This window comes from Amblyomma maculatum, chromosome 4 (genome assembly GCF_055883805.1).
Source record: "Amblyomma maculatum isolate TAMU_Amacu chromosome 4, ASM5588380v1, whole genome shotgun sequence".
NCBI lineage: Eukaryota > Metazoa > Arthropoda > Arachnida > Ixodida > Ixodidae > Amblyomma > Amblyomma maculatum.
In genome coordinates this window covers 68,134,991-68,155,192 of record NC_139347.1, presented here as the reverse complement: position 1 = coordinate 68,155,192, position 20,202 = coordinate 68,134,991, and the positions used below count along the sequence as shown (strand labels likewise).

Genomic DNA, 20,202 nt, shown 5'->3' with positions numbered 1-20,202 from the left:
GTAAATGCATTCTGTGTGCTTCATTACATATTACAAGCGACAACTTATCAGGAAAGACGGAGCGACGTGTCGGGCTTCTGCACATAAGAGATTGTTCTCAATGCAGGTACACACATGACTGATAGTGAACGCCTTGTCTACTAAGCATCACCCAAGTATAGGTGGGACAGCTATATATATATCGTATATATAGCGACGCAGCAAACCTTTATTTGGGCAAAGCGCATGGACACAGTGGTTTCGGATGGCGCCACAGAAGCACAGGATGCGTCGGCGTCCACACTGAGGGACCTGCTGTGAATACTGGACCTTTTCTGCGCGGGGCTGTGGGGAATTTCTGTGGCGTCGTCCGTGAAGTCGGACCCACAAATGGCGGCTGAGTGGACTGTGTGGGTCGAGAGGGAGGAAAATGTTTCCTTCAGAAGACCGGCTTTCTTTCGAACGAGCCCTCGGGCAGTTGCCGCCGGTCGTACGCGTCGAGAAGGTCGTCGCCGTACCTGTCGCGTATCCAGGATAGCACCGCCTCCTGTTGGCATAAGGAAGATCTTCTTTCAAAAGGGGATTCGGAAAGGAAGGAATGTAGATCGACATAGTGTTGGGTTTGCCATAATACAAAGTAAAAAAAAGGGCACTAAAACTTTATTACTATCCCGCATCCTGAGCCGTAGACCAACCGATTGTTTCACCCTTTACCCTTCCTGCCACCCCATCGAAGCCTTCATCCGAATGTGGATGTCACTCCTTCTGCCTCCTCAGTAGTGCCACTGCAGTGACTTTTATGAAAGAGCACTGAACAAGGGGAGCCTCAGTTCGTAAGCCAAGCCAACGTTTCGACAAGTGAACTTGCTCTTCGTCTGAGCCTGAGTTGGTAATTGATGTAAGCAACGTGTCGGAAATATTTACTCAAATCACGGTCCAACATATTTCTTACAGCAAGCAGTACTGAAACTTTTCCCCGCTTCTCTTCAATAGAACATGCTCGTTGTTTTTTTTCCAAGGAATCTGAGGTCTGAAAGAACCATAACCGATCACCTGACGCGTGCGCATAATTGTGGCATGCTCGGTTGTTACCAGAAGCGTGCGCATAAAGCCTGCTAAGAGAAAATTTATGCAAATCTTACATTCAAATGTATAACAATTTTGTAATCGTAGAGGAATGAAGAGATAAATGTTAAACCCGTCATGTTTTGTTTTTATTCGCAGAGAAAGCTGTACTGCCAGATGAAAGACGCTTTGTCCCTCTCTGCTTTTTCCTCACATGCACGGTATGCTTATAAGAATACACGTACGTGAAAAAAGAAGGGAACAGTGCCCCACCGAGACAGCTTTCAATGAAATGGAATTAAGAGTAGAATAAAAACAGCACTGTACAGAGTACAGGGTCCGTCCTGGAAGCAATGAGACAAGTCGTGGCGTTGCGCACGTATCAGTGGGAGTGGGAAACCGTTTTCGGGGATGATGGGGGACCCTTAAGCTTCATAATGTGACGAGTTCAGTTGGCTTCGAACAGGCGAAGCAAGTGGAACAGTTTGTGCGTGTACCCCTGTTTCGTAGATGCGTCGAGTAAACTGAACAGAACGTCGGAACAGAGATACGCGCTGAAGTTTTGCAATAAACTGTGGAAGTCACCTACCGAGACGCTCGTCATAATCAAACAAGGAGGTGAATGGCTGTGTGCAGCTGTTAAAATGGCAAAAAGCATTTACAGACAGCCGTGAAGCCGTCAAGCACAGTAACTGTCCGGGCACTCGTCGAAGACGGTTACGGATGCCGATGAAGGTAGCACGCGTACTTTGTTGAAAACTGATCTGCTTTAAGTGTACGATTGCAGAAGAGTTAGAAATTCTGCAGTAATGGCGATACTTATACGGGTATGATTTTTCAGTAAAATAGTAAATTTTAACAGTCGCGGTCAGCACACCGCATCATTGCATTGATCATGATGAGTGCTTCGGTAGGTGACTTCCCCTGTTTACTGTCAAACTTCATCGAGTATGGCTGTTCCGACGTCCGCTTCAGTTTCCGCGACGCAGCTATGAAACAGAAGCCCACGCTCAAGCCCTTCCACTCGCTTCGCCTTTTCGAAGCCAACTGAACTCGTCACATTGTTGAAGCTGGAGGAACCCCACCATCTCCCGAAACCGGTTTCCCAATCGCGCTGATAAGTGCGGACCGCCACGACCAGTCTCATTACTTTCAGGACAGAGACTGTACGCTCAATCTGAGCATAGTAATGCTAGCCTACTGCAGAAAGTGTCATCCTGTTCTCAAGCAATGATGAGTGCGCTTATTTGCTAACGGCAAATAACTTGGTTCACTTTGCCAGGTTGCGTGAGTTCAGAGTTGTTGAGCTTACCGGTGTTTTCTGCCTGTTCTTCGGTTCGTCGTCGTCACCGCTGTAGAGTTCCTTCAGGGACATGGGCTCAGCCCTGCAATGAAAGAGAGGCGGTTTCAGCAACCATGTTCATTTCGTAGTGGGAACACCTTTCTGCATGGCTACATCAACGGGATCTGATATTCGACTAAAACCAGTAGCCAGGACACTCTAGGGTTTTCCTGCAGAATCCCAGTGATGAGACGAGCGTAGCCCTCTTTGAACAGAATAGAAACGGCATAGTATAGCGATATATATTTGCTTTTTAAAGCAATGCTTTAGCTCTCGTTTCGGCGACATTTAAATGAAGTCGAGCTGAAATCAAGAGCTGTCATCCGGGAACCAAAACGGGAACATCCGGCACCGAACAAGAAGCAACAATATTCAACGAGACGTGTTTTCAGCCCTCGTACAGGACCTGCATACAAACGATAGGTACCGCCGAAACTAGTTATAGAGACCGTTGTTTCCAATTTCTTGTCAATGTTCTTCGAGATATTACTCAAATTGTGCGTTTAAAATACGCCACATTTTAATTTGCAGTTTCTAATAACGCTGTGCAAAGGCACATAGTACATTGCATTATACACTCATTTATTATTCGTTGGCTGTCATGGCCTTTGAAAGAGGACCGCTCTAGGGTAAAAGGGACACTCCAGAGTTAGAGGAGCGCTGCGCGGAACCACGGCTTACACGCAGTCCTTAACTGTAGAGCCATTGTCCCGTGCCCGTAACCATTTCATGCTTACATGAAGTTACATCTGCTTTCGATTATGGAATAGGCAGTAATGTTTCTGGCTCATAAAAAAAAAAAAAGCTCCCCGAAACTTTCACTCTTGGAATGTTTTTTTTTTTTATTTTTTCAAGATAAAGAGAAGAACGATATAATGCAAGATATAGATCTCTAACTATGCCTTGTAGATACGAAATGAGAGAAAGAAATGAGAGAAACAGCCTGCGGTACAGTTATGGTTATGGCAGAAGTGAATGTGTGTGTGGGAGACAGATAGCTGGGAAAGGAAATGAGAAAGGGAGGTACCTATTCACAACTAAAGCCCGATAAATTATGGGTCATTCTTTGATGTGTTACCGTGCACCGAGAAAGGAGAAGGAAAGAAAATCGATTGTAAGCAGAAGGTATAAATCATCTCAGTATAGTTCGTTGCAGCACTACAAAGTAAAGTTCATAGATTGTGCAGTGTAGAGCCAGTATGCGCCAAACGCTATCCACCGAACCTTAACGTACGCTACGTACTCTTATGAGTTATAGAATAGCGTTTTCAACATGGCGGCATGCTTAGAAGCAGTACCCTTCACTTTGGTAATAATTCGTAGTTGTCGGCTTTCTCAGTGCATTTTTCTGCTCGTTAATGGGCATCGGGATTCTGACTTATCTGATCTTACCTAGAGCAAACTTGATGAGCAATAAAATTTTCTCTCTCTCTCTTTCTCTCTGAGAAAGAGAGCGAGAGAGAATTTTGAGAGACGATTCTGCGCTGAAGGGAATGCTGATTTGTAGGAAAAAATGGCTTCCGTCGTAAAAAGTATGTGGTGCCTTAAGCTGAAGTTACCATTGCATCTGCATTTGAATACGCTAGTGAGAATTCGAATATGACAGGCGTCTCGAAAAATATATGCGTTGAGGACTATGTTCCAGCGTCTATTTATAAACTTTTCAAACTATATCTGCATATTCTGCGAGCTGACGACAGACGACGAGCCGCGGTGGAACACCTTTAACGCATCCTCCCCGTTTTCTCTAGAGGCCTCTAGTCTCCACGGTGCCACATTAAATTATGAGCTTGCGTATCTCAAGTGTTCATGTGGTGTCAGTATCGCTATTTTGTGGTGGCGATAACCTGATTAGATATGCCTGTTGCCTTTCGCCGTGCTGCATTCATCGCAAGGTGGCTACCACTGCGAATTCGGCGCATAACCTCCATACACAAACACATCATTGACGCCACATGGATGCCATCTAGTTCCACACTTCATGCGCCCGCTAATACGCTGAGAAAACAAAATGTGTGAGCATTCTAGTGTACTTACTTATTGTACGGCACGTAAGAACGCTTGGCACTGATACCCCGACACTTGTAGTAGAACGGGTACTTCCTGTAAGAAAAATGAACAAACAATAGTGTTCCTGCTGCAGTTTCACTTTGCGTAAAATTCACAAAATGTGTTCTCCCTCGCTACTACATATATATATATATATATATATATATATATATATATATATATATATATATATATATATATATATATATATATATATATATATAGCATCTATTTTTTTTTTTTGTTTCTAAACCAATGATTCCGGTCCATGGCCTCTTTTCCCAAGCAATTCCCCCAGAAGAGCCGAGCACCAACAAGGCGAGGGGAAATCTTGTACCCATCGGAAAGCGGTGGGTACCCAGCGGCACCGGGGATCGAACCTGGTACCACCCGAATGCGAGGCGGATGCTCTTCCACAAGGCCACCGCTACTTTGATTTTGTATTCTACCTCACAAATATGAACAACGACTGTGAGGGTAGAGTTACAAAATGAGAGACGTTCCATTAGCAATAAACGTTCCCACGGGATGTTTACTATGTTATAACTATAATACGATGGCAGTACTGCAGGTACTACTAGCCTGCACAAAAAAAGAAGTTCACGATTCAGTTGAGTACCGAATGTGATCAGAACTCTAGTGCCCGAAGGCTCGAACAGCATAATTATCACGGTCAATGTTGCTGAAGGTGCCTCAAAACGATATAGAGGGGCAACTCCCGCAACGCATCAAGGTATTAAGCGGAATATTCTTCATAAATACCCAAGGATTTAGAGAATGTTTAAGCTTCGTCTTAAGAGTAGACGTGATAGCGTCTTTATAACACCCCGCCGTTGATTTCCGCAAAATGTTTTTTAAACCTTTCCTGCTTAAACTGCTCAAATTTCTAAATTATGAATACTATCAGTAAGCATTTGAAACATGTTAGTAAGTCATACGCGTGACTTGAGAGGGGGGGGGGGGGGGATATAAAGTAAGATATAGGATAAAATTACGGTAAAATTCGATTAGAAGGTCACACAATAATACCAACGTATTTACGACATGTAAGACTGTAAATTAATTGTACTGAAAATAATTTAGGGTAATTAGATGTGAATGGAACTTGTGACCCTTCGTTTGGTCGTGAGTCAGACCCTCAACTTCGTAAAAGTGAGGCTGCGTGCATCTTGTAGGAAAACAAACAAACAAACAAACAAACAAACAAACAAACAAACAAACAAACAAAAAGAAATGAAAATAAAAGTGTCTGTTTGAAAAGGACTTAAGTGTTCCCCGATTTGTTTTTTTTTTTTTTTTTTTTTTGCCATGACGGCCTGCTTCTATCGCGTAAGTGATTCGACGCTAGGAAGTGTGTCGTACCTACTTAAAAAAAAAAAAATCAATTTCATCAGGTAATAATAAAGTTGAAACTTATGAAGCAGCGCCTACTGAACACCTACCGGTGTAAGATGTTGCTGCTAAATGCGTTAAGCGATTGTTCAAGTCATTCACTGTGAGCACTGAACTGCGTCCGAGTACCTAACCGAAATTCTGGGTGTGTCCGCACTCGCACCTCTCGAGCGCCCGCCACAAACAACGGCGCAACACCTTGTCGCATTATAAGGACGCAGGCGGGCGCTTGCCTCAGTGGCGCAAGACCCGCCAAGTCCCACGCTCGCGCAACAAAATCAAACAGTCGCCGCGGTAAGCATTGGTTTCGTGACAAGACTGCGCCCCGACGCCGCCAATCCGAGGCGGCCGCTTCGTCGGAGCGTTCTGCCTCTTCTTCGCGCTCTCTAAAAACCAATCTTGATACTTGTCCGTCAACAAAAGCTCCTCTGAGAAATCGACGTTCCCCTACAAGGCCGCGAGCAGCCAGCCGGGACTCGGAGGGTGAGAGTTGGGTCGGCGGCCCCTAGACAGCTCGGCGCGAGCGAGAAAGAGGATAAATCTAAGCGGAAATAAATAAAATGTCAAAGCCAGAGACGAAGCCGCAAGAAACCGCGCGTGCCGGTGGTGCTGCGGTAGCCACAAGTTCGTATGCGGCAGGTGTGCTTCGGTGCCTCCGGAAACTAGAAAAGGGGAGGGGGGCGAGGAAAGAGCGAGGCTAGGAGTAACGAGCTCTCGACTCACAGTAGGAAGCTACTACAGTCGCCGGCTTCACGCCAATACATGGACACATCTAACATGGACAACGACTTCTCAGCACACAGTCGCAGTAGACAGTAAAGAAAGCAGGGTGAATGCGTGGGGGGGGGGGGGGGGGGGGGACGGAGGGGAGGCGGCCTTTGAGTATTCGGTGACAGCTGCATCCTTTGAATATCAATTTCTTTGTAAATGAATTCAAGTTGCTGCTCCGCTTTGTGCCTCGTCCGGAGGTGGCACACGGGGCATCCGCCGGAATACAAGTCACCGTTTTTGTGGTTTCGCACACATGCGTATAAATATTTACTTCTTTTCACCGGCGCCCTATATACCTCCCACACGAGCACACAATTTCCCCCCCTGCATTTACATGTTGGGTTTGCATGCACCTTTTGCTCTTTTTGTTCTTAGGTTATCTCTTCTCGCGTTTCGCTTGAGCGCTGAGGACACGTGTAGAATGCGCAGTGGTAAAAAAAAAAATTGACAATAAAAAAAGCAAGAAGTGTGAATGGCGGTCGCAGATAGAGTACGCGCCTTGCGGTATATGTCATTTGTCGCGGAATACCGGGGACCGAAGAGTTGTGTCAAAGAGATGCCGCGCCCTACTTCAACAACTATCCTCCACCCCCCCCCCCCCCCTTTTTTTTTTTTTTTTGTTGTTGTTGCCTTCGGCTGTTCGTTTCCGCGGGTCTGACAGTACGAAAGCGCAATTTTCTCGGGTTTCGTCACTCTATTCGAGATTCTATTGTCCCCTGTGAAAGCCTGCGCGACACATCTGGCGTCAGGCGCGTAGATTCAGTTCTTACGTTTGTTAAGCTCGTTACCTTTTTTGTTTTGTTTTGTCTGAAACTACTGACTCTGGCCCGAACGCGCGTTCTTCAACTCCGGGAAAATGCTAATTTCGTTAACCTTGATTAGAAGCGATCGCACTGTTTCACAACAAGCTGTCCTATGCCTTCACATGGCGCACAAAGGAAACTGCTTCACTTTACATTCCGGAGCAATTTCAACGAATGTGCCTTTACATCTTCGGTCGGAGGAAGCAAGGCGAGAAAGGTATGTATCGAAACGAGCTAAAAAAACATAGAAAAGACAGCTTCATGCTCCGCAAGTTTTGAACGAGTAGGCGCTGAACCTCCTGTTGAGTTTGTCCGTGATACGCGTTTGCGAAATGAGAGGTATTTCAATAATGGGAGAAGAAGCAGAACTATTTTTCCAGAAGCGACTTCTGTATCGCCCGCGAGAAGAGCTTCCAGATGTACAAAAAAAAAAAAAAAAAAAAAAGAAAGAAAGAAAAACCGAACGGTCATTAACATGAGCCTTAGCAATAATTAAAAATAAGAATAATGTAGAATGAGAGGATAATAGAACGGTGGTTGCTCGAGTGGTGCTGCTAAAATTCTGCGTAGATTGTGGTCGACGAGATAAGCCAGGCGCCGTGTATTTTCTTAGAGGAAGCCCACATGCGTCCATAATTGTTGTATGACAATAATGTAAAGTTCTATGACATTTATCCGACACAGGCTACAATGCTACAACAAGAACAATCACCTCTTCACACACAACATGCTGGGTTATCTACACAGGATGCCATTTTCCTTCTAAGAAAGAAGACTTAACCGGAATCCGTAGAGGAGAGCATCTCAACCTCGTCCTCTATTCAGAGGAGCGCCTTTGATACCCTCGCACTTGAAACGATTCTCATCGAACTCGGTATCTCTGGTCACGGGGAATGCACTTTCAACTACGACGGAGAATTTATTTATGATAAAACATTTACCATTTGGCGGAGAGACACGTGCTCAGAAGAGCTCAAATTTCTCCCCACACGCACTCCACAAGGCTCATTAACCTCCATTCATTATTCGAAGTCGCACTATTTGAACTAGCCAATATATTCCAAATAGTACTAGGCGTTGGTTTGACCATCTGTGTAATTCCGGCGACAAGACTATACGATCCACCTGAGGTTTCATGGTGCATGAAAGGAAGTCATCAAAAAAGCAACATCCTTCGTGGAGACGTATGCGGGAAGCTTGGCACTGGTGCGCCACAGAAAAATTAGAGGTCACTTGAGTCCACGAAAACAACTGCCGCAGCCCCGGCCCGATACGATTATGTCTCGAAGGAGAGCGCACCCGAGAGGTCAAGGAGATACAGATCCTATAGTCTTTGGTTCCCGAGCTTTGTCAGAGTAAACTTCTCACTTCAAACTCTGAAAACGACCACGCAGTATATTGCCTGGTTGATCATGTGCATCGCCAGGACAAGGAAGGGGCTGACAGGAGACATAATTTGCCTCATTAATCAGCAGAATTACCAGTTGGTTACCCTACCACGAACTCAATGAAGAGAAGCGTAACCAAGCAGAGACCACCCTAGATTCCCTTACAAAAACGGCGCTGCGGCTACCTCTCCACACCTAAAAGAGGGACTAGGGCACATAGGAGTTACCAAAACCTTCGATGAGATAAAGGATGCCATCCCAACGTCTCTCAAGGGCCAGCCATATACAATCAAAACGAGCGCGCCATCCTGCAGCGAATCGGCTCATCGGTGGACCAAATATACACTAGTTTCTAAAGAGGACTTCCTTTGCAACGTTCATCAAGAAAATTAACATGTGTACAAGGAAGTTCACGCGAGAAGATGTAGAGTGAAGGGTTCTACGTGGATGCTATTCTTTACTAGAAAAATGACGAGGTTGTGGTGGCCGTTCTTGACCAACCTATAGTCTGTGCACCAATAGCGAGCTGTAACACTCACAGGGCAGAAACGGCAGCTATCGACACTGTTATCGCTAATGGAGAAGCCACTGGACGATTCACACCAAAGGTATCAGCCTCAACGCATGCCTGTCGGGACTTCACAAACGGCAAAATCCAGTACGTGGCCGCAGCCCTGCTCTTAGAAAGATGTTTATTCCGTTTACTACGTTTAGAAGTTTACTGCGTTTGGAGGTTTTATTTCCCCAAACCACCGTCATGTGGACTCCTAGACAGAGTGGCCTACAGGGGAACGAAGCGGGCGACGTTCCGCCTAAGCCGCGTCTTCGGCATTTATTCTTACCCATATTTGAGGGTTATTTATCGGTGTTTGCTTTTTTATTCGTTGTTTCTGGTGTCTAATTTCTGCACCCCTTCCAGAATTTTCCTTCGAAATATTTCATGTCCGACGAGCTCACGAAAGGCGAAAGCAACTAATTGGAGTCATTTTTTGCGGTCATGCTTTCTGGTGAGGTCCTCAACTTGCACTTGATGCCAAAGTCATTTATTGAGAATGAAAATTGGCCTCATGTTTAAAAAGGCCGCCCACTTTTCCTAAGTTTTAAGCGAGTGTTTGCGGAAGATGCGCACACATCTCCGTCGGGCGTAAAGGATCATCGTGTGCAAGAATATATCGTGTCTTTGCAGCAAACGGTTGGCCTACGGGAAGACGTTGACTAGTAAGGATTAATTTCTGTTGATAAATGATAACTATTTAAATGTGGCAGACAAACACATCAATCAATCAATCAATCAATCAATCAATCAATCAATCAATCAATCAATCAATCAATCAATCAATCAATCAATCAATCAATCAATCAATCAATCAATCAATCAATCAATCATTCAATCAATCAATCAATCAATCAATCAATCAATCAATCAATCAATCAATCAATCCCTAGATATTTCATTGCTGTGAACAGTGGCTGGGCTTTCTTTCAGCCAGGTAAATGTGTTCCGCAACAAGTAAGCCATGTCTTGAGAGCTTGCGGGTACTGCTCAGCACCTTATCGAACCATTACCGTCAGCTGCGCCGTCCAAGAGTTGTCTGGGTGCTTTGCAATAAGCAAGTACTTCAGTGAGAGCTTTAAAAAAAAAAAGACTACCAGAGCATGGGAACCACAGTGACGAGTTGCTGAACTGGCAATCAGAGAGACGTGCAGGAAACGTGCAATACGCGATGTACAGCCTTTATCAAAAGTTTACAGCCCAGGGGTCTACTTCTGGGCAATACCATGAGGCTCGTAATGTATTTCTAGGTTTTCATACTTGCTGAAGGCAATAAGAGTTTTCGTCCTACCATCGCCAATGGCTAGGACTTCCACGATTATTACGGAAGTCATATTATATGGCTTTAAAAGCCCTCTGGGCTGTAAACTTTTGATAAAGGCTGTACACTTCCAATGACCGATTAAGCACTGCTCAAGTGCAAAGAGTACAAGGGGTGAACGTGTGTTTTGTACGCCCGTGTTACCTTTTCTTAATTTTTTTTTCCAGAAAACTTACGCCTGGCCTAAATATTTAGAGACTAGGTTCGCAATCATAATGACTCGATAGTAATACACCATACATTAGTCAACAGATAATATATTTGTTGCCATTGCCCTGATCATTTAGCTGCGGTGTATCTAGAGCTGAAGAAATAAAGTAAACGGAAGAGCTGGGCACTGCTTATTAAAATTTCCGGGCATTCTTAGAAAGTTTTTCGCACAGTTGAGATGAAACTCTGGAACATTTTTTTTTTTGCTCACATTGCCTGCAAGAGAATAACAGAAAATCGAAATAAAGCTTAAAAAAAAGGAGGAGGGCATTATACGATCTGAATTAAATGTGAAAGCAGAAAACTACATCTACGTAAAACAAGATCTACTGTCTGTTAGATACTAGGCGTCCACCTTTACGCATCAACGAGTGCACCTGTTTAGTATAAATTTAATACTTGTACCTCTGTGAACTGAAATTTGCAATCTATGCTGCATTAAGCATAACCGAAATTTCAGTTAGCCGAAGCTGAGTATAGCCTTAACATGCGCATGGTTTATGTTGGCTTCCAGTTGATTCAATACGAACTCATAAAGATATCAACAAACCTCAGAATTCATTTCTGAAAGGGCAAGCTCCGGGCTGCATTCTCGCGAGCTCGACAACAAAAAGTAAACAGCAAAATTACAAAAAAAAAATGATATACAAACTGTCTACAGACTTGAAACAGCATACCTTTCTATTGATATTTGATTCTGTACGACTTCCCCGTGACTATAGACACCCTATAGAGGCGAGCAAATGAAACGTCTCTGTATTATAGGTCAACAGATTATAAATCTATGCAAAGTTAGACATTTTTTTGGCAGTTTATAGGCATTCAAAAGTAATATTGTTCAGGTTGAGCGCTCAAATTTAGCAACAGCCGCAGCTACTCAGTGGATAGTTGTGCTCGCGACGCTCGCTATTTATTCCCTTGTTTTCTCTGGTGTTTTGAATTCTGTCACTCAAGGTGCGAATGCAGTGACCACCGGCAGGTTGGAAAAACTAAGAATCGCTTAATTTATGAGGGCTTAGCGTAAGCTTACACCCAACTATTTTCCAGCCCGACTGAGCTACAAATTTCATCCGACTGAACAGAGTAAATACAAAAACAACAAGCGAAGAGCAGAGAACAGCATGGACACCACAACTTTCTCTTTTTGTTTGTTTGTTTCTTATTTCGTGAGCTGAGCAGCTATTCCACCTTCTCAAAGCATCCCCTCGGTTCGTGTTGTCTCTGCACTACGTGAATTATGGATAGGCATCAAGTTGGCTAGTTGGCTGTCCGATCCTCCGTACAGGCGAGGTCAATTGGCTTTTGCTCTAAGGACAATGTCTTTGCTGCTGAAAGGGCTTTGCCAAGGGGCCTCTTCAAATTAGGTTACAAGGCATAGCGTGTGCATTGTATACATGCGTTTTATTTCGGGCATGTTGTTAGGTCCTTCCGGAAAAAAACTGAAAGCAGGCCATCTTCTTGAGGCAGTCCGTAAAACCATGTTTTCAAGAATACAGTTTTTCCAAACAATGACTTTTTTCCCTTCATGAGAGATACTCCTTCCATTTGAGTCACTTATGGACTTCGAACTTTCTTGAAAAGATGTACATATACATTCAAAATAATTTGCAGGCTGACAAATTTGTCGCTCGAAGGTAATACTGGGAAGTAAAAAAAAAAAACTGCACGAAAATGCGAACAGAAAGCGACCAATCGTAAAACATTTGAATGCAGTGTTGCCGGTGTGATTTCATTCACTGATTACCTCGGTAATCAAACTTAGCTTTAGTTTCCCGTAACGAGCTCGGACGAGTGGTTGCATCGGCCAAAGCGTCGAATATAAGTTGAACCCTATATTTCCAGATCCGTATTTGGCGACGTTGAGCAGTAGCCGTGTTCGGGTCAAAATGACGCAAACTGGCTCTTCGGTTATTACCAGTTAGCACTGCATACCCGGTAGAACCGCTCTTGAATGTACATTTTCCCCCCGCTTACTTCAGAGAAAGCACGAAAAGAAATAGTACTTCAGAAGGTCCTGTTATTCACGGGTCATCAACATCAAGGGGCTGCCAATTTATCCTCTACGGCGAAGTCCCGTCCTTTTGATGTTTTTCTTCCTGCTTTTTTTTTTCACACGTAATTTAAGTAGTCCAGAGTCTCTCAATGGCTTTTTAAGCCACAAGTTCAACGTTATAAATCTTTTCGAGTCATAGGCAAGTAGAAAGTAGCAAGACCAGCTTAGGTTTAAATGGACAGCAATTTAGTCCCAAGAAAGAAATTACAAATGCGCAATTACAACATACGATGATTTCACTGCTGACCTGGAAGGCCACAGATTTTCAACCTCCTTTGCCATTTGGATTTCAGCCCCCTTTGCACACTGCGATCCGTTACTAAAGCGACAACATTGAAGAGCCTTCTCTTGAGAAAATGGGGCGTCGGCGTCGCAGGCTCTGACGTAGGCATCGACGTTGTGAACGAAAAGTCACGGGCATAGTTCTGGCCAGCTGTAGTCGGCACAGCGCCTTTCAGATGAGAAGGTGAGAATTGTAGTCAAACCTACTGAGACCCATGAATACCGACGACACGCTACGCTTACGCCACGCCGGCACTTTTTCATATCGCTCTGTCAAAGCGGGGCTTTATGTCGGATGGGTTCACATAGTTTGATAGCTTCCTATTGTATGAATATTTATAAGATAATAGAGGACAGAACAAGGTATTAGTGAATATGAGAATAACAATGCGCTTTTAGGCGAAAGAGAATCTAAAATGGCTGCGTAGACGTGAACCATGTATACGCTGTTTCGTCTATACCTTTAAAGGAAAAGCTGAAATGTTCTCGAAATATTTTTCCCAAGAGCAGACAGAAAAGTGACCATATTTGAATATATCTAGCTGAACAGATGCTTTTTTTTTCCTACTTCCTTTTCTGAAGCTAATAACTCTTCCTGGATGTCTTGGGTCTATATTATTTGCGAAATATAAATGCTCAAACTCCAACTAGCGAAAGTTCGAGCTCTTAAAATCTGTTTTGATTCAACTCAACGCTGACTAGACAACTGTTACCTTTTGCAACCGTAGTAAATGAGGTGCAACTCCGTAGATGAGCGTTTCGGTAAGAATATCCGCAACACATGTCTGGATAGCACGCCCCGATTCCGAATTGCTGCCCCGATTCCGTGTGCGTGACCGCCGTGCAACTTTTCTTTCTTCTACGCTTACAGTGCGAAGAGAGAAACGCCTCCGCGTAAGCGCATTCCAGAGACAGGCATCCGTCATCTTTTTCTCATCTTCAAATTTTCGTCAAAATGCAGCTTAGTTGTTTAAGGGTAAAGTAAGAGGGCAGCTGAGAAGGCATATACAGCTTTCTAAAGCCGTCGTTTGACAATTGTGCGAGGTCTAGTATAGCTGCATCTCAGGCATGATGACTTAGGTAACGCACTAGATCTAACCGTCAAGCAAACGCGTCAAAGTAGCTGAAACGTACGAGAATTATAGGCTGGACTACTTAAAAAAAAGCCCTGCCCCCAATCCCACTGATACAGCTGCCTAGGTGACTTTCCAACAAGCTCTACTGCGAGACGGACCATGTGCTTCATATATGCAACACAGAGGGAGCAGATGACCCCTGAAAAGACTCACGCTATCTCTCTCACACACACACACACAAAATATATAAATAAAGAAACGAGGAGGCAGGCCTTTGAACCAGCGTCACATTAGAGGTTTCGAATGCTCCGTAGTCAGTGTGCATGTCGGAAATGCAGTTTTGTCAATTAAACCCGGCTGTGATGTGCTCACTTCCATTGATTATAGATCACGCATGGCCGTATTCGTATCCCACTAGCGCGACCTTACACGAGCGGACCGTACCGAAATGGACTCAATCTTTTTTCATAGTTGAAGGATTTTGTTGCCTCACCAGTGATCATGCGTTTTGACGCGTTTCGCCGAACAAAACATAACGCTGAATAATATTAGACCTCATCATTTTGGCAGCCATTTCTGAGCTGATCATAATTTTCCCTGTGCCGTCCACTGCTCCGTCGTGTTCTTACTTAAGGGTCTCATTTTATTATTTTTACAAGCGTACTGAGCAACTTCCAATTTTCCGCCATTCCGTTTCCACTTTCGACCCTTTCAAGAAGCCTTTACATCCATAATGTGCCTCTATATGCAAGCTTCTACGTGTCACATTTATATTTACTGGAGGTATTTGACTCTGCAAGCTCTGCGACTGTCATGCTTGGTTGGTTATGACAAATTGATTACAGGTATTCTGCTTAATATTTATAGACCTTTATTAGTATTAAATTATTGGAGCGTCCAAATAGTGTATCTGAAAGCGGCAAAGGATCAATTTCTATGTTTCATTCGCTCGCGCTGCAGACAGAATTTTTTTTCTCTCTAGGTTTGCAAAAGGGAAAAAAGTGAAAGACAAGGTGAACAGAGTCTATTCCTGGTTGTGTCTCGGCGGCGAGCGCAATCTCGTGGCCATCAATTTTATTCAGCCGGACGTCTTTCTCGACCACATGGGAAAACATTTTGGTCCGGTCCCTTTTTTCCGCTCTGTTCCATTCTGACGCCGTTTTCTTCCTCCCCAACCGCTTCGGCAAAGCCTCGAGGAAAAGATATAACCGGCTATAGCGCGTTTCTATCAGTATCGGTAATTTAGCCGTTCACTTTAACGGAAGTTCGGATAGAGTGAACTTTAATTTAAGACAGGTGTTCGGGCGCTCCGGCCAGCTTCAGCTGCTCGCGTTGCTTTGTGAAGGGCGCAGCAATTCATTTGTCTTAAGAAACCTGGCAGAACATTGCACACGAGTTCGTCCAAAAGCAGGATTGCAATATCTCGAGCAGCGTGAAGCCATGGCTGTGCGTATACGGCTGAGGTTTTTACATTCAACAGCCAATCTTCGCTTCACAGGATGCATTCGTCGCTATCTTGCGTCCATGAAATTCCTCCGAGGAATTTTCCTCCCTACCAACGAGCAAGCGCAATGCAAGCACACAACGTGTTGAAAGAACAGCGTTCGTGTATAAAGGGATCGACATGGAGCACGAGGTAGTGCTGCTCTACTCCTCGTCTTAAGCTGAGGATAGGCGATGATGGCGTTGCTCAATTTAGCCCTTTCAGACACTGAACACAGTTTATTTAAAAAAGCTTTGTACGTTCGCCTGAAAAAAATCGAAATAATTGCGCGATTCCAAATGGTAATTGGTAACTTCCTAAGGGCATGCATGGTTACAAAATTTGCGCTCAGATTATCACTATCATTGTGCCCCAGTGGTTATAGGAATGGCAACATTAGTACACCATGACTGGCAAAGAAGTACTTGGGGACATATCAATTTTAGAGCGCAGCTCTTTGGTGCCCGTGCTATAGAGCTGGGCGGTCGCTAACAATACTCACGGACCCTCAAACAGTTTGTCGAAATTTCATGAATAGTAGGATTGGTCGTCACGCGCTCCGTATACTCCTCAAAGCGAGCGACAGAATTAAAAACCACGAAGAAAATAAGACCGAACACAAAATTACATGGGTACCGGGGCACATGGGGGTGGCAGGGAACCAAGAGGCTGACGGGATAGCTCGAGCATACACTACTTTCCGAGCATCCGACGGGTCCGCGGAACTTTTGCCAGCACCCAATGCATACTCGGCCATACTAGAAGACTATAGAGGAAGAAGAATGCGATATCCCCCACCGCACAGTTCTCTCACCAGAGAGGAAACTGTCATATGGAGACAATTACAGACGGGTTCATACCCAAACCTACACATACTAAACAAAATGCACCCTACCATATACGCTGACAGATGTCCGTGGTGCGATGAAAAACCAACACTATATCACATCACATGGGCATGTCAAAACATAGATGTGGTCCCCAAAATTCGAAACCCGAGTGCGGAGCAATGGGAGACTCTGCTGTCCAGCGACCGCTGCGAAGACCAGCAAGGTCTGGTACAGCGAGCCCAACGGGCGGCAGCAGCCAGCGGAGCCCTGGACTGAGGGCAACCGACCATCGTGAAAAAGTGGACGAAGTCGACGGAGACTCTTGTGGATACAACAAGCAGACATCTCTGAAGGCGTCCAAAAACCGCCAAATAATATAGGGCTAAATAAAGTTTTTCCTCCTCCTCCCTCGTAACTAGCTCCACTTTCACACCCACCTTCCTTCCTTCCCTTACGGCGGGATTCAGGTATCCACAGAAAAATGTGACAAATACTTCGCCTTTCCATTGATGTGAACCAGTTAATAAAAGCACGCTTCAGAGATCAAGTGGACTTTCACTCCCATCTTCCTTCTCTTAGGGCGCGATTCAGGTGTCCACAGAAACAAGTGTGACAGATACCGCGCCTTTCCATTGTACCCAGCTCCACTTTCACTCCCACCTCCCCCTTACTGCATGATTCAGGTGTCCACAGAAGCAAGTGTGCCTTTCCATCCCTGTGAATCAATTATGAAAGGCACACTTCAGAGCTCAGGTGGAAGACGTGACATCACATGGTACACATTACTAAGATAATAATTCATGAATAATGTGAGCGCCCACACCGAACTGCAGAGTAACATTTGCAGTAACCGAGAATTCACACACTGACAGAGAAAAGCAACATATTTTGATGTAGTTTGCGAATATACAGCTAGTTTGATACTCCGGTTCTCTAGCTTATCATCCCTTGGCTTTCGAGGAAGGCCTGGCCCGGATGTAGACCGCCCTCATTTTCCTTTAAAACATATTGCTAGAAATTCAATGAGAAACTTGCTAACTTTGGCTACAGCGCTTTCAAGCCAGTTTAAGATATTTGCGAAGGTTCTTCTCGTCTGCAGCTTGGTGGCATTAGTCTCTTCGCCGCGCAACGTTCCTATGGGCCTACGCGCTGCCTCCCGATAACTTAATTGCTCTCTTCATTTCTCCTACCACAAAGCTTCCTTCATAACAGTCAAGAACTCTTAGTGAAGTGTTTCTTGAAAGAATATGTGTGAACAATAAAATAGTTGTCTGTAATTGTACATGCATGTCTTGCTCAAAATCTTTGTTTCAATCTATCGAAAAGGGGGAAACAGCTGACGATCTGCGCTCAAATTTCGCATTAGGAAGTAACGTAATCGTCGGCAAATTTTTTTTTCTTTGTCGATTACTATGACAGCAGGAACCGATTAATAAATTCACATAATTATGACTTATGAAATAAAGTAGTAGTCTATAGTTGTGGAACACGCTGATGAAAAGGAGTGGGTTCACTTGGCACTCAATGATGTACGTAATTATGAGCGTAATGTTCATGAAGCCTAAAAGAAGTGGTACATTTAGCTGTAAACGAAGGAAAGAACCACTACAAACGTTTTTTTCTCACACAACAACTGCTGCCAGTCTCTTCCGTCACGTGCAGACACAAGCAGCGATTTTAAAGCGAACGTCTCGCGAACGCGAAATTAATTCTTGCTTTCTAAATACGCGTGAAAAGCGCGTTTGTTTGTTTTTTTTTTCTTAAAAATTTTGATATAATGAACCATTTTTGCTCTACTTGCTGAGGCTCAGCGGGTAAGTAAATATAAAATTACTTTTGATAAAGCGATAAGTGGTTTAATTCAAATTATTTGCATCTGTATGCCTTCAGAACGTTGAAACTTCAACAAAAAAAAAAAAAAAAAAAGAAAAATAAGGTTACGCTTGCGGTCTTCTGATGAATCGCGTTTTCTACGCTTAGCTCGTAAGCCGATATTCGCCTCGGGCTTGCTGAATAAAGAAAGCTGGGGTTCAGGTTTTCAATGCTGATAACAGCAGCACAAAAAGAAAAAAAAATATATATATAGCCTGAGAGTAAAGTCGAGTGTGGTTCTTATGTAAGCGTGCGGCGCAGTTTTTCAGCGATGACCAAGCACCGTAAATCGGATTTGTCGTCCTCCATTTTTTTTTCCTTCATTCGTTGCTGTTGCGAGCTTTGGGAGACGCTTTACTTTAGGTATTAAATTTGTGTTTAGTAGGTGATCTGATCGCTGTTCATATACAGGCAAGCTCAGCAACGTTTCTTTTGCCGTAGCGGCACTGTCATTAGTCAGCACTTTCAGAAGATTTTGCACGCGAAGGAACAACCTGTAAGGCATTCAAGAAAGGGAAGGTTTTGCTATGTGACCATTTTTGCAATTCGTTAAATTGGCTTCTCTACGCGCAGTTTCCCTAATAGCAACCCTGTGAAGATAACCAGTTGTAAACACGTATTCTAATGCTTATACGGGTACAACTCTCACCCGACCAATAGCATGCACGGGCACTGTCATGTGACGAAAGCGGGAGGCCCTGACACCTACTACCTGAGCAAAGCCCTGTCGCTTCCTCGTAGCTACGCTCACACTGCAGCCGACATTTTTCATCCACTGCACGTTTCAGAGCAGCAAAATGACCGTGTGCAAACGCCCCGTCATGTATTTTTTTTTTTTTTTCAAATTTCGCGGGCTTTCTTTAAAACGCTAAAAACAAAGGATATTATGTAGAGAACAATCTATTGAGATGCTTCTGAAGGTGCTCTACAGCTTTGCTAATCACACTTGGGATGTACAGTCTGTAGTTAAAACACTAAGAAATTAAACATAATTATTCACTTAGTCATGGGGGAAAAACCTGGGTAACTCTAGACTAGTGCCAAAATTGTGCATTAAGTTGTATTCGTGTCCGGTGCGCCTTCCATTTTTAAAATCTTGCCTTGAGTTAGGTGGCACAATCTGTTTAATCCGGATCCGGAATCAGGCTTATATTTTTCTTTTGCGAAAGTCGTTTGTCCGTAAATTCTTTGCCCCTGGCGAAGCAGTGTCTTAATTCGCGTAGGTCGCATTTAAGAAGTGCGCGCGAACTGCGATTTGCGAGGAAAAAGAAGGACACGATGACTCCTTACCTGCAGTCCAGCTCAGCGTCGGCGAGCAGGGAACCAATGATCACTGTCAGGCAAACGCAGCTCCACAGCGCCTGGGAGGAGAACAGGCTTCGACTCATTGCAGGTGGCCCCTGACGGCGCTGGCGCTGGCTGGATACGTCTGGGAGGACACAACGCAATGGCCCACTTAATAATCGGCAATAACACGCTTTATGTCTGGCATTCATTATGAACATTCGAAATGCACCGCCGCGGTGGGTTAGTGGCTAGGGCTCTCGACTGCTGAAAATCCAAAGGTAGTACCGTCGACTGCTTTTCGATGCAAGCGAAAAGCACAGCTCCCGTGTACTGTGCGATGTAACTGCACGGGTCAGGTCCGGAGCCCTCCACTACAGCGTCCCTAATAGCCAGAGTCACTTTGGAATGTCATACCCTATAAACCAAACCAAATCAAGCCATTCTGC

General features: G+C 44.4%; 1 protein-coding gene across 1 annotated transcript; it reads right to left on the bottom strand.

Annotated features, from left to right (window-relative positions):
* Nucleotides 1-334: 334 nt before the first annotated feature.
* LOC146191303 (uncharacterized) lies at nt 335-19,857 on the bottom strand. The gene is made up of 4 exons (XM_084599908.1): nt 19,760-19,857; nt 4,424-4,489; nt 2,357-2,429; nt 335-526 (listed from the first exon to the last, which is right to left on the bottom strand). Exons 1-4 carry the CDS (start codon nt 19,855-19,857, stop codon nt 419-421), a joined length of 345 nt encoding a protein of 114 aa, XP_084456034.1. The 3' UTR covers nt 335-418.
* Between the last annotated feature and the right edge of the window lie 345 nt (nt 19,858-20,202).